This window comes from Fundulus heteroclitus, chromosome 19, assembly GCF_011125445.2.
Source record: "Fundulus heteroclitus isolate FHET01 chromosome 19, MU-UCD_Fhet_4.1, whole genome shotgun sequence".
Taxonomy (NCBI): domain Eukaryota; kingdom Metazoa; phylum Chordata; class Actinopteri; order Cyprinodontiformes; family Fundulidae; genus Fundulus; species Fundulus heteroclitus.
This window is the reverse complement of record NC_046379.1, coordinates 17,247,585-17,260,726: the sequence shown is the minus strand read 5'-3', so window position 1 is coordinate 17,260,726 and position 13,142 is coordinate 17,247,585. Positions and strand designations below refer to the sequence as shown.

General features: G+C 39.8%; 2 protein-coding genes across 7 annotated transcripts in view; one reads left to right on the top strand and one right to left on the bottom strand.

The window, feature by feature from the left end:
• Positions 1-4,580, bottom strand: part of LOC105925588 (zinc finger MYM-type protein 4) — a 38,047-nt gene extending 33,467 nt beyond the window's left edge. Inside the window, exons 1-3 of one of the 6 annotated variants that reach the window (XM_036151159.1) lie at positions 2,541-2,833; positions 2,282-2,443; positions 762-1,335 (exon numbers count right to left, since the gene is read on the bottom strand). In XM_036151159.1, coding sequence (XP_036007052.1) covers positions 762-1,335; positions 2,282-2,320 — 613 coding nt within the window. In that variant the 5' untranslated portion in view covers positions 2,321-2,443; positions 2,541-2,833. Of the gene's footprint in view, positions 1-761; positions 1,336-2,281; positions 2,444-2,540; positions 2,834-4,476 lie in introns of those variants that run through there. The other 5 variants (XM_036151157.1, XM_036151160.1, XM_036151158.1 and 2 more) reach the window with 5 other exon arrangements.
• adprs (ADP-ribosylserine hydrolase) lies at positions 4,497-11,958 on the top strand. Its single transcript, XM_036151164.1, has 6 exons — positions 4,497-4,861; positions 8,197-8,293; positions 8,396-8,603; positions 8,686-8,873; positions 8,993-9,093; positions 11,337-11,958. The coding sequence occupies exons 1-6, from the start codon at positions 4,669-4,671 to the stop codon at positions 11,705-11,707; spliced, it is 1,158 nt and encodes a 385-aa protein (XP_036007057.1). The 5' UTR covers positions 4,497-4,668; the 3' UTR covers positions 11,708-11,958.
• The last annotated feature ends 1,184 nt before the right edge of the window (positions 11,959-13,142 follow it).

Genomic DNA, 13,142 nt, shown 5'->3' with positions numbered 1-13,142 from the left:
CCATAGAAATCACTGAAAACACTAATTTTGGCATTGGAGCTGCTGATAAGCTTCTAACATGCATTTAACTTTTATTTTGACAATTTATTTTATGGAATAAACTCAAAGTCATGGAGATTGTTAAACCGCCTTTCATCACCCTGATCTTAGATTCTCAATCAGATTCAGGTTGGGAGTCCATCTGGGCCGCTCTAAAAGAGGTAAAATAAAATTGATAAAAAACAGGAAAAAAACGTTTTTTTTTTTGTTTTGTTTTTTATCTGTCAGGAGTATGAAACACTTTTAGCTTAACTGTTTCCATGGATACGCATGAACAAATGGAGAGACAAGGATGGAAAGATGGCTAAACAAGACGAAGGAATCAACCTTTATAGACTAGGATTATCAATGAAGTCTGGAAATACAAATATTTTTTCACACTGTGGATACATTTCCCTAATCCCATCTAATTTTCGACCCCCCTCCCCCCCCCCCCCCTTTTTTTTTTTGCTATGGTTCACTTATCTGGAACAAACTTCCAGAAAACTGTAAAATTAAAAACACATTTGTTTAAAATTGCCTTTGACTGTTCTAGTTAAACTGTTTTTAACGTTCTTTTTTGTTTCTACATTCTGTCCCTACTTGCTTTTATTCTGTCTTATTTTCCTATATTTTAATCATGTAAATCACTTTGCATTGTCTCTGTACTGAATTGAGCTATATAAATAAATTTGCCTTGCCTTTTTACTTTTGCAGGAACTTAGTGTCAGTTGTGGTTTTACCTTTGCTGTTGTCCGGGTTGTTGTCCTGAGATGAGTGGGAGGTGTTGGCAGACTCGGTGCTCCCCTCATTCTCTTCCTCCTTCTCTTCAGCTCCAGGTTTCGGGGCAAAGGGATTGCCCCGAGCAGCACTGTTCTCCCGCCCAAGTTGACCGATCTTGCTGGCCTTACCCGCATCGCCATCTTCCAGGGAGTCCATTGGCAGGGCAAAGTGCCAGTCTTCGTCCTCCTCCTCTGGTCCAAAAGCGGGAAGGCCGTCGAGCGCATCATCAAATGCCGCCCCGCCACCCCCTCTTTCACTGCCTACCATATTAAACAAAGAGGGTTTTTCAGGAGAGGATAAACTCAGGGGAGGAAAACCCGTCTCCCCCGTCCCCTCATCCGTCTTCTTCTCTTGTCTGCTGGAGTTGCTATCTTCCTCAAGCGGCTGGTTTTCCCCTTGCTCCAAAGTTTCTTCCAGTCCTTTCGATTCTGCCTGACCGCCGCTCTTGGAGGAAGCCGCGGAGCCCCTGGAGGAGTCGGCGAACTCTCCCAGCCCCATCACTTCATCAAACATTCGGGACATCTGCTCTTCATGCTGGATGGAGGGAAAACACATCGGTTAGGTCAGGGATGAATGCCCTTAGGTATTCTGTTCACTGTGTTTCATGTTAAAAAGGAAGTTTTTTGTTTTTAAATGGTCTTTCAAGGCATGTTTGTTACTTTAATAAACCTGAGGATTCGTGGATTGTCTTTAAAAAGCACAGTCTGTGCCAGGAAACCAACTAAATGTGCATGGACTATACTACTTCTCAGATAACGGTGGTCAAATCTGCAGCTAAAACAATGCTGGAAGCTTTATTATGACTACAGATAGCATGTGGTAGAGGTGCAACTTCATAAAAGGGTAAGGTGACCCAAATAACCCAAACCCGAAGGAGGGTTTAGGTGTAATTTTGACCCTTTGGCTGTAGGGCATCCCCCAATAGTGATCAATGAATCCAGGCCTAGCGTGGTCCAGTGATGTGTAAGAGGCGTGTCACCCAGAAAGCGGTTTAAAATTAATCAACACGTCACGTTTTGATGCATTTTTTTTTTAGACGCAAACACACAACATTTGCTTAAGATGACTCGTGGGAGGGTGGAATCGTCACGGCTGCAAGAGTCAATGCGGTGAATGTGCATAAACTCAGTGAAATCTGCTGTATGTATTGTCCACAGCGGTCCTTGGTCGTGTTGCGTGAGAACAGCTGCAAGCCTCCACGCGTGGGTTGATGAAAGCTCTAAGGGTGTGTGGAAGTGCCAGCCAAACGCGGCGAATGCTTAGGTTTTCCATTTTTTTCCCCCCTACCACCTTGAAACAAGATGCTAAACAGAGCCATGTAGCAAGCTAGCAGATGCTAGCCTCAAAACCAGCAGCTCTCCACCGGAAGCTTTCTGAACAAACGCTGCACACCACAAAAAATGAAGCTGGGTTGGCTAGTACGTTTAGCTTTCCCCCCTGGCCACCCTCAGCTTTTGTCGTCTTCGTTTGAATTTCCTACCTTTAAACGTTTAAGTCTAAATTCCTCGGAGTCCGCCATGTTTTAATTATGCTGCAGACGCCGCGCTTCCAGATGCCCTCCTCCTCCTTCTCAATGGGGCGTCAGACGAAGCTACTACAACAACGATGCTACACTTCTTCCAGATAAGCTGGCCATTTAATTCTGGAAATATTATACGCAACAATTAAGTGTTCAGTAAGACTCGTTTAAGGAAATACACAAGCAAGTACTTTAACAATAAACAAAAAAAATGCTTTACCGTAACCCTCAGATTAGGTGCTCCCTCTTTGTTTTGTTTTTTTTCTCCCCGTCCTGACGGTGTAAATTAATACATAATTGAACCCGGTGAATTAGAAATGTGTAAAACCATTACTGAAATGCCAAAATATAAGAGCTTTCAGTATTTCCTGACTCTCTCCTTCTCGCCTCCCACAAATGCCAACACGCTTGCATATGGTTGGGCCAACACGCTAACGTGCTGCGTTTGCGGTGCGTCGGAAAAATGACGACGCACCGCAAATGCAACTGGAAGCCCGGCTGCGTTCAGTTTTTGTCCCCAAAACTGAATTCCATTTTCTTTGTTCATTATCTAGAACCGCACCCTCCCCCTTCCATTGGCGTTTTATTTGGGTAGGGTAGAGGCTAAAACGTTTTATTCAGAAATGGGACACTCCTTCAAGAAGTTGGTACATGATTATTGCACTAATGTGCAATAATCTAATTAATACACTGTCCTACAACCCGTGCAATAATCCTGATGTAGTGACTTCTGCTGCTATCAACACCTGAACATAAGTCAGTACACATGTATGTATGTATGTATGTACAAATGTATACAATGTATATGCACATATATACGCGTAGGTATGTATGTATGTAGGCACATAGATATATGTATATATTTAAGTATATAGATATGTTTATATATATAGACCACTAAGAATGTAAATAAGACATCATATGCCCATTCCTATTTCCTTTTTTGTATTTTTTGGTATTCCTTTTGATCCATTGTATATATGAAGATGCACTGTATATAACTGAATGCACCTTCCCTACTCTGCACCTTCTTGTATGAGCCGATGTCACGAGTGAATTTCTCCATTGTGAGATCAATAAAGACTATCTTATCTTATCTTATCAATTCTCCTTGAAACATATGTGATACAATCAATGCTCATCCCTTCAGCATGTGTCACTCAGGATACATCAGTGCAATGCTTTGAAATAAAAGGAAAAAAATACAATGCCCAATGTACCATATTAGCCAAATAAATCAATTTAATTTAAGTTACAATATATTTGTTTTTCCCTAATCATTGGTTATCATGTATTCCCCAATGACAGATATATTTTGTTTAAGATCAAACAAATTCTAATATCTGAGAACAAAAAGACCTTAACATTATCACACATTAAAATAGCTTTTAGCTGTATTGATTTTTTCATTTATTAAAGGGAAAAAATATTCAAACCAGCCTGGCCCTAGGTGAAAATATAATTACCCCTCCTTGTTAAATCAGGAATTAACAGTGATTAGTCACATTTCTTTCTCAATTACATTGCCTGAATATTTGCCTGAGTGCTACCAGACTCACAAAAATCAAGAAGTCACTTATAAAGAACATCCTGAACAACACAAAGTCGGCTAAATGATCTCATGTTCCGATCTAAAGAAATTCAAGAACAGATTAGCAACATAGTAAATGAGATGTATCAGACATGAAAGCGTTACAAAGACATTACTAATGCTTTGTGGACTCCAGCAAACCACATTGAGACAGTGGCTGGAGCTGATCAAGGGAAATTATTATTATTATTATTATTATTATTATTATTATTATTATTATTATTATTATTATTATTATTAATAATAATAATAATAATAATAATAATACTACTACTACTAATAATAATAATAATAATAATAATAATAATAATAAATCTTCTGTCCAGAAGGGGGCGAGCTCTATCAATTTCTTGTCGTAATTTTCATTATATGTAAAGAAAATAAAAGTGAAAAAAACTTGTTAAACTAAATAATTCTAATATAATTACCAAATCCATTTTCACTTTTTGAGCAAAAGCTTTTTTTTTTAACAAAGTTTGGTGCACATATATTAGATACTGCTTGGTAGTAGGTGGAGTTTGTGTTTTAGAAATACGTGTTCCAGAAGTTGTTCGAATTACCTTACCAGTGGAGACTGGTTCTAGGCAGTCATAGTTCTGTGCTCGACGATCGGAACCTTTCACCGGGAACTTAACAGGTTCAGGAAGCGTATAATCGCAGGAGTTTCGCCGACGTTTGTTGTCGTCGGCCTCTCTTTCGCTGTCAGATAGTGAACGTTTCACAGCGTTTAGGGCGAAGTTGCGCGTCCGGCGGATGAATGGCAATGACGGCGGTGAGAGCGGCGGCCTCGGCAGCGGGAGGCCCGGCGTCTTTGTCCCGCTTCAGGGGAGCGCTGGTGGCGGCTGCGCTGGGAGACTGCGTCGGTGGAGAGTTTGAAGGAGCGGAGGAGGTTCCCATGGAGAGCGTGCTGCAGCACCTGAGCGGCCTGGAGGACGAATCTAAAGGAACCTGTGAGCCAGTTAACACGAATAAGGCGAATTTTTAGGACAAAAAAACAAACAAAAAAACAAACCAAAAACTAAAACAGGTTCTGGAGGCATTTTGGTACCAGCAGCCTAGTTGTCACATTTTGCTCTGAATCTAATGACAGCACAGCTTGAATAAAAATGGACGATATTGTTTAATCGCTGCAATTTTTTTATTCGGCCAGGCTTTGCTTTTATGTTTATTTTCCTCATATTAAAAAAAAATAAATCGGTGCATACTGTGCTGATAAAAATTGAGTCTCAAAACAGAACGTGTAAGGGTGAATGAAAAAGACAAGAAACGCATTAAAAGAAAAACAAACACTAGGAATCCCATAATGAGGCGCACATAGGCGAGAGCTAATAATAAGCACCGGTCTGCAGTAAGCGGTGATATCTGGGGTAGTGATGCACTAATCAATCAGCCAGTTTTCCCCGGTTCCTCTGATTAGTCACTGGAGTGGCAAATGTTGAAAAGCCTGATGGATGGATGCCAGTTTACATCCATCCATTATCTACCGCTTATCTTCATGGGGGCAACAGGTCCAGCAGGGAACCCCAGACAGATGTCCACCTCAACTGGCTCCTTTTGATGGGGAGTTTTCCTCTCCACTGTCGCTGCATGCTTGCTCAGTATGAGGGATTGCTGCAAAGCCATGGACAATGCAGACGACTGTCCACTGTGGCTCTACCCTCTTTCAGGAGGAGTGAACGCTGCTTGTCAAGAGTTGATGCAATCTGCTGGGTTTCCTTAGAGAGGGACTATTTTTGACCGATCTGTATAATATGATTGAACTTGATTTGGAAACTGCCTTGGGATGACATGTTTCATGAATTGGCGCCATATAACTAAAATAGAATTGAATTGAAAAATGTATTTGATGCAGAGGAGCAGCAGCTCTACTTTGAGCAGAACCTGATAGCAGAACCCCTCGTCTGATCTTGAAGGCTGAGCACTCTGTCCCCCTCCGGAGTAAACTTATTTCAGCAACTTGTTTGCAAGAACTCGTTTATTTGTTCATGATCCATAACGTAGACGGACGGGTATATCAAGAGCTTTGCCTTTGATGTCGAAACAGAGAGAGAGAGAGAGAGAGAGAGAGAGAGAGAGAGAAGCTGGGCCTTTATTTATTAGATCAGGCTGATCTGTGATCCAGATATTTATCCCGGTGGATTATTTTATCAAGACATTCTTGCATAGACAAGAGTACAAGCATTCTCCTTTTAATCTATGTTTTTATTCTAAAGGAGCATAGAAAGTCACTCTCATCTCTCTTTCTTAGGGACTTTTGTATGTTAGTTAACCCCGAGTTGGATTTAGGACTGTTCAGTGCTTTATAGAATAAAAACACATTTCAGAAATTCTTTTTTTTCCGAATACGGAGTTAGTGCAATGATTTAAGCACTATTGTTATATTTTCTATGTTCTTGGTGGTGGTCTCGACTCTGGAGGCAGAGATTTGGATGAGCTTCAGCTGGCTGACAAATTTTTTCTTTTTTCTTTTTACTAAGAACTGAAAAACAACCATATAGTCTGGTTAAAAATAAAAAAATAACTGCAAGTTCCTCAACTTGCAGTTGTTTGATTTTATAATATACTTTTATATGGCTTTAGAAATGTAGTTCCTAGTCCATTACTGCTATACCTTGTAGATTATATTCTCAGCCCCCTTCAGCAATTTTACAGTGATACAACTACAAATTTAAGGGATATTTTTATTTAATCCTATAGACCCACATCATATAAATGGGAAGTGAAATCCAAATGATATATGACTTAACATTTTTACCGATGTATTCAGCCCTCTAGGTGTCCTAGTGGTTAGAGCAGGACGCAAGGCTTTAGACTTGCAGGCGGGTTGGAAGATATTTCAGAAGATCTAAGGTCTAGTCACTCAGTGGGGCTGAATACATGATCGGTTCTGCTCAAAAAACACTTTATTAATCCCAAAGGGAGATTTGATGATGTTGGAACTCATGTTATGCAGGTTTCTTCAAAGAGACAAACGTTATGCAAGCCTTACCTGCACTGCGACTTATATGGAAAATGTTTTTTTCTTCGTCACGACATTTTTTCGTCATTCTTATCTGCTACTTTGTCGTGTATATCATCAAACAAACACCCAAAAATTAAACAGCAGCTTTAGGATAAAGAATGTGAACAAGGTTTAAGGAATATAGATAGTTTTGTAAAGCAGTTACAGTTTCAGACGTGCCATGTAGCTTTAAGCCTTGAGTTGTATCCAGCTCTTATTTATAATTTTGGTTTAAAAAAAAAAAAGTGCATCAGGGAACCTTTTAGGTGTTGGAAAAAAGTAAAGCAACCCCACATATGATCTCTTTTGGCTCAGGTGTATCACTGCCACATGATAAAGCAGTCGATGTGAATCAATGAAGTACCAGATTCCTACCTTTGCAGTCTGATGAGTCCGTTTTATTTATAACCCTCTTGTGTTTTCAATGCAGCCTTTAGGTCCTGTAATGCAAAAAGATCCGTTTTTAAAGCATTGATCATTTGACCTGGAGTAGAGGGAGGGAATTTATCTAAAGTTAATTAGGGCTGAATGATTTTGGAAAATAATCTAATTGCGATTTTTATTTTTTTTTTATTTTCTTAATATTGCGATTTAATGCAAATGTTTCCCCAGTTTAATTTATCATGTCTTTTTAAAATATATACACACAACAAATCAAATTGTTTCCTCGCCGTGCAGATTAGTTTCTAAAAGACCCACAGCATCTAAACTCGGAGCAGAAATGATTGCGTTCTGCCTACGATATATTTCAACAAAATTGCAATTTTGACTTTTCTCTGCATTAACCACAAGCAAAAAAATGGCGTCTAAATAAAGACGTTTGTAAACAAGGACTATTTAAAAAAAGAACTTTTAATATTTCTATTGATCAGAATATTATTCAATAGAACAGCTTTTAATTGATTTGGACATCAAACCTTGTTGAACATAAAGTGCAACCAACAAGCAACTCTATATATTAAACTGATTGACCTGTACTTAATGCTATGTACGATTATATAAACTCTAAAACAAGTAATAAAATTAGATTATCTCACTGCTGCAACTGTCTTCCCTTCCATGTGGAGGAAAACCCACTTTAAACATTTTACCAACACCTAATGGACGTGTCTGATTCACTAATTGTTACATAGCCAAAAACTGCAGACCTCTGCGATTTGGAAATTGCGTTTTTTTTAAAAATCGCGACTATATTGAAAATGCGATTAATTGTTCAGCCCTAGAGTTAATATGTATCCTGACGAGGTGCGACATGTTAATCAGGACCCGGTCTGTGTTTGCCAGGCATCCTTGAATACAGCGACGACACGGCGATGACGCGGTGCGTGGTCCAGTCTCTTCTGAACCGCTCTGGATTTGACGAGCAGGACTTGGCCCGCAGGTAGATTGATGCTCACTCCGGCTTCCCTGCTAATTTTAAGTCTGACTTTAGATACTTTCAACCTTGATATTTATTTATTTATTTATTTTTTGCCCCCTGTAGGTTTGCGAAGGAGTACAGTGCCTCCCCAGGCCGTGGTTATGGTTCTGGAGTGATCCAGGTGTTGAAGAAACTCGCCTCCCCCCAGCTCGCCGACGTGTTCCAACCAGCGAGGGATCAGTTCAACGGCCGAGGCTCGTTTGGAAACGGCGGGGCAATGAGAGCGGCTCCCTTCGCGTTGGCTTTTCCAGATTTGGCTGATGTTAAACGGGTGAGTGGCGAACATGTGGCGTGTTTTAAATATAAACAAATGAGAGGTTGATCATGACACCGCTGGTTATTTTCCGCTGCAGTTTGCCCGTCGTGGTGCCATGCTGACACACTCCTGCTCCCTGGGTTACAACGGGGCTGTCCTGCAAGCGATGGCTGTTCACCTTTCCCTGCAGGGGGCGCTAAACCTGCCTCAGCAGTTCATCAGCAGGTTGATCACAGAAATGGAAGAGGTGGAGAGCGAGCAGGAGGCGCGTCGCGATGCCAGAATGTGAGTGGTTGTCTGATTGAACTTTATCCGCTCCTTTTTAAAACCCGCTTTTAGACGTCTAGAAACGGAAACGGTCGCCGATTCGCTGCAGTTTTCTGAATGTCGTGTATTTTTTTCAGTCTAAAAGAAGCAGAAAAGCCGTTCTGCGAGCGTCTCCACAAAGTCAGAGACCTGATGGACAGAAGTAAAGTCAGCATAGAGGAAGTTATCTCTGAACTGGGTGAGTAAACTTCCCCCCACGCTGTCTTAAGATTTAATTTAAACTTAAATTGGAATTTCTATCCTCCCTTTTAAAAAATTTCAAAACGTGGATTGAGTTCAGATATTTGGGTTTTTGGTCTCTGAACTTTAGTCCATCTTTACTCCTTAACTACAAGTATAAATGTTGCAGGCTTGACATGCAGAAGTGGTTGGTTGTTTTTTTATTTTTAAATGGCTATTAAAGAAATATCCGCAGCTTATACTAGACCATGCATAAGGAATAGGGGTGAGCGGTTTTAGGACCACTTGAGGTGAAGCATGGGTCTTAAAATGGACAACAGATCCCTAGATTGTTGGAAGAGTGAAGAGTACAACTGGGGTTGGAAATAAAATCAAGACTGGGGGAAAAATTTGTTGTATTATTGAATATAACCATTAAGTTGAAGAAATATGCAACTCAAAAACAAAGAAGTAGTGTTGTGTATTTAGCTGTGACAATACAGGACTGTCTCATAAAATTAGAATATTGTGATAAAGTTCTTTATTTTCTGTAATGCAATTAAAAAAACATAAAATGTCATACATTCTGGATTCATTACAAATCAACTGAAATATCGCAAGCCTTTTATTGTTTTAATATCGCTGATTATGGCGTACAGCTGAAGAAAACTCAAAAATCCTATCTCAAAATATTAGAATATTTCCTCAGATCAAGTAAAACAAAAATTATAACAGCAAAACAAAATCAAACATTTGAAAGTGTCCATTAATGCACTCAGTAGTTGGTTGGGAATCCTTTTGCACAGATTACTGCATCAATGCGGCGTGGCATGGAGGCAATCAGCCTGTGGCATTGCTGAGGTGTTATGGATGCCCAGGATGCTTCAATAGCGGCCTTTAGCTCATTTGCATTGTTGGCTCTGGTGTCTTTCAGCTTCTTCTTCACAATACCCCACAAATTCTCTATGGGGTTCAGGTCAGGGGAATTGGCAGGCCAATCAAGGACAGTAATGCCATGGTCAGTACACCAGTTACTGTGAGAATCTGATGTCGTCTCTTAACCACTACCATACTTGTGATTTAGTTTACTGAACCAAGCTGAGTGTTTTTCAAGGCTCAGGAAACCCTGCAGTGTTTCAAGTTAATTAGACGATTCAAGTGATTAGTTGAATAGCCTACTAGTATACTTTTTCACGATATTCTAATATTTTGAGATAGGATATTTGGGTTTCTTAAGCTGTAAGCCATAATCAGCGATATTAAAACAATAAAAGGCTTGCGATATTTCAGTTGATTTGTAATAATTCCAGAATGTATGACATTTCATGTTTTTTAATTGCATTACAGAAAATAAAGAACTTTATCACAATATTCTAATTTTCTGAGACAGTCCTGTAGATTGTTCGGCGGCGCTGCTTTGTCCGCTAGGTGGAAGAACACCAGGTGTGGTGTTGTGAGTACTCCAGCAAACAATCAATAAAGAAGTTCACATTTTACCAAAGGTCTCGTTTGTTGGCCAAAGTTAAGTGATAAGAAGGAACGGGACAAATAGCAATTTAAATGTCTTAATTATTTAAAATAGGCCCAGTTTCAATCAAAAAATGCTAAACGAATCACTCTGATTATGGATTTGATGTGGCTGCTCCCCCACAACCCAACAAAAAAATCTAATCTGTTTGCAGAGTCAGAAGAAAATTCATTTCAAGGCCAAGGTTTGTTTTATGAAGAAGTAACGGGATACGTCGGCGCTCCACAATTAAACAATCCGGTCCCAAACCCGTGTGTGGAAATTTCACAAAGACTGAACCTTCTTATTTTTATCTGTATGTTCTGAACCATTGTTTGTTCAGCAATATGTCGTGTTTTAAAATTTACTCTACTTTTTCTTTTCAAATGTTTCCCAAAGATTTCATCTGTGTTTCCTAACTGATTTATATTAGTGACACATTTATTTCTTTATAGCACAGATGTGTATTTTTTTCTCCTTTACATGAGGATTTGGGATTTAAAAGAACAGTTGTTGAATATATTTTATTTATTCTGCTTTAGATCAACTGCAGTTAAAACATTCAGTGGAGATACAATGATCGAACTGGACAGTGCATGAAATAAAGTGAGGGGTGTGGGCAGGACTAATCACAAACTTTGCAGGAAAGGATTTAAAATATAGGCTGTAGTGCATACTATTAATAAAAAAAAAGAGGCAAGCACAAACAAAACATTAGTAGTTTTTAGCATTTTCTCCCCCTGCTTTACTTCCAGGAAACGGCATTGCAGCACTACACTCTGTCCCCACGGCCATCTTCTGCGTCCTTCACTGCCTTCAGCCACGAGAGTACCTGCCAGAGAGCTACGGCGGCCTGGAGAGGACACTTGCATACAGTTTGGCCCTGGGTGGGGACACAGACACCATAGCCTGCATGGCCGGGGCCATCGCCGGGGCCCACTATGGCATCGAGGCTGTTCCTCAGTCCTGGATGAGGTGCTGTGAGGGCGCGGAGGACGCCGACGTGAACGCGGAACGTCTTCACGCGCTTTACCACCAGACGTCACAAGGGGGCAGCAGTGAGACGGAGCGAGAGAGCCGCGAGGACAAATCAAACGGAACAGAGAAGAAGGGCAGAGCGGACTGAAGTCATAAAAAAGACAGTTTCACTGTGTTTGGATCCAGAACTGTGAAGTCGGTGTCGAAAAAACTATCCACTAATTGTTGTCACGTTACTGAACATAAAAGCTGAGCAAGGTCAAAAGGAAGCTGGAAGTGCTTACTGTAAACTCACCTGTCTTGTGATGAATTTGACTATTTTATTTCACTACAAATGGCCATATAAGTTTTTTTTCTCTCTCCCCATTTTAGGTGGTTATTAAACATTTTTAAAATCCACTTCTTTATAAGTGTTTGATTTTAGAAATTGTATTCAAATAATCTTTTAGGCAACTACTACATAAAAACCGACACAATTCAACATAGTTCTTTAAATCCATTCGGAAATTTGGAACCCACTTTTGTAATAAAATGAAATAGATTAAAATTAGAAGCTAAACCCTTAATTTCTGAAATGAACAGTATCTGTGAGGCTTATTTTGAATGTCCAGGTTACAATCTCTTCCTGCTACACCCTTTAAATCCTAAACACCATTTTTTTTAGGATTTAATATGCTGAATTCTGCTGAGTATTAATCAGCTGATGAAGTTGCTCAGATTTTTTTAGCCATGGTGGATTAATCTAATTCAGAGGAACCTGCTGAGGAGTCAAAGAAAGAGAAATTAGTGTTAAGTTAATGATTTCCCCTCGCATCATGCTTTTTTGTCAGAGAGACGAACAAGAATATAGGATTCAGATCAGCTGCAGCTATGAGAAAACCACAAATTGTATGAAAAAACGATTTTATTGTGAGTTGTAGAAACTTATGAAGGCCACACATGTACATTATTCTCCATCTTCACTGTTTTATGTATGAGATACAACAGATTAAGCGCACCCTTTTAGTTCCTGTTTTATAAGTTGTTTTTAACATTTCACTAGCAGAGGAACATAAACTGGATGAAAGAGGACAAAAATGTCTGTTTTGGTGCATAAATAGTGTGAAGATAAAACGTGGCAGGAAAATATAGTCAAAATGTGTTATACTTTTAAGATACATTTTCAGTGGCATAATCTAAAAAAACCACCCTGGCATACAAACTGGACAAATAATTCAAATGCAAGTTCAATTGAGTAAAGTGATGCAACCCATTTAAACCTATTAATGTTTCTATTATTGAGAATATAGAGCTCCAAAGATGGCTGGAGTTTCTAACTATTATAGATCGCATCAATGTATCGCTACAAAAAGTGAATGTGCACTATCTCTGTGTTATAAGAAATATTATTCTGAAGTCACTATGGCCTCGCGCCACTCGGACATAGGAGGCCTGCAGACATGATGGCTGTGTATGAGATCCACTGTTTGCTGATTGCAAGGCCAAATGCTGCAGCTGCTGGGGGGGGGGGGGGGGGGGGGGGAATACTGATTGTCTATGATAGACTGTCTTTGTTATGTCTCAAGCCAAGGCCACTGTGCAGT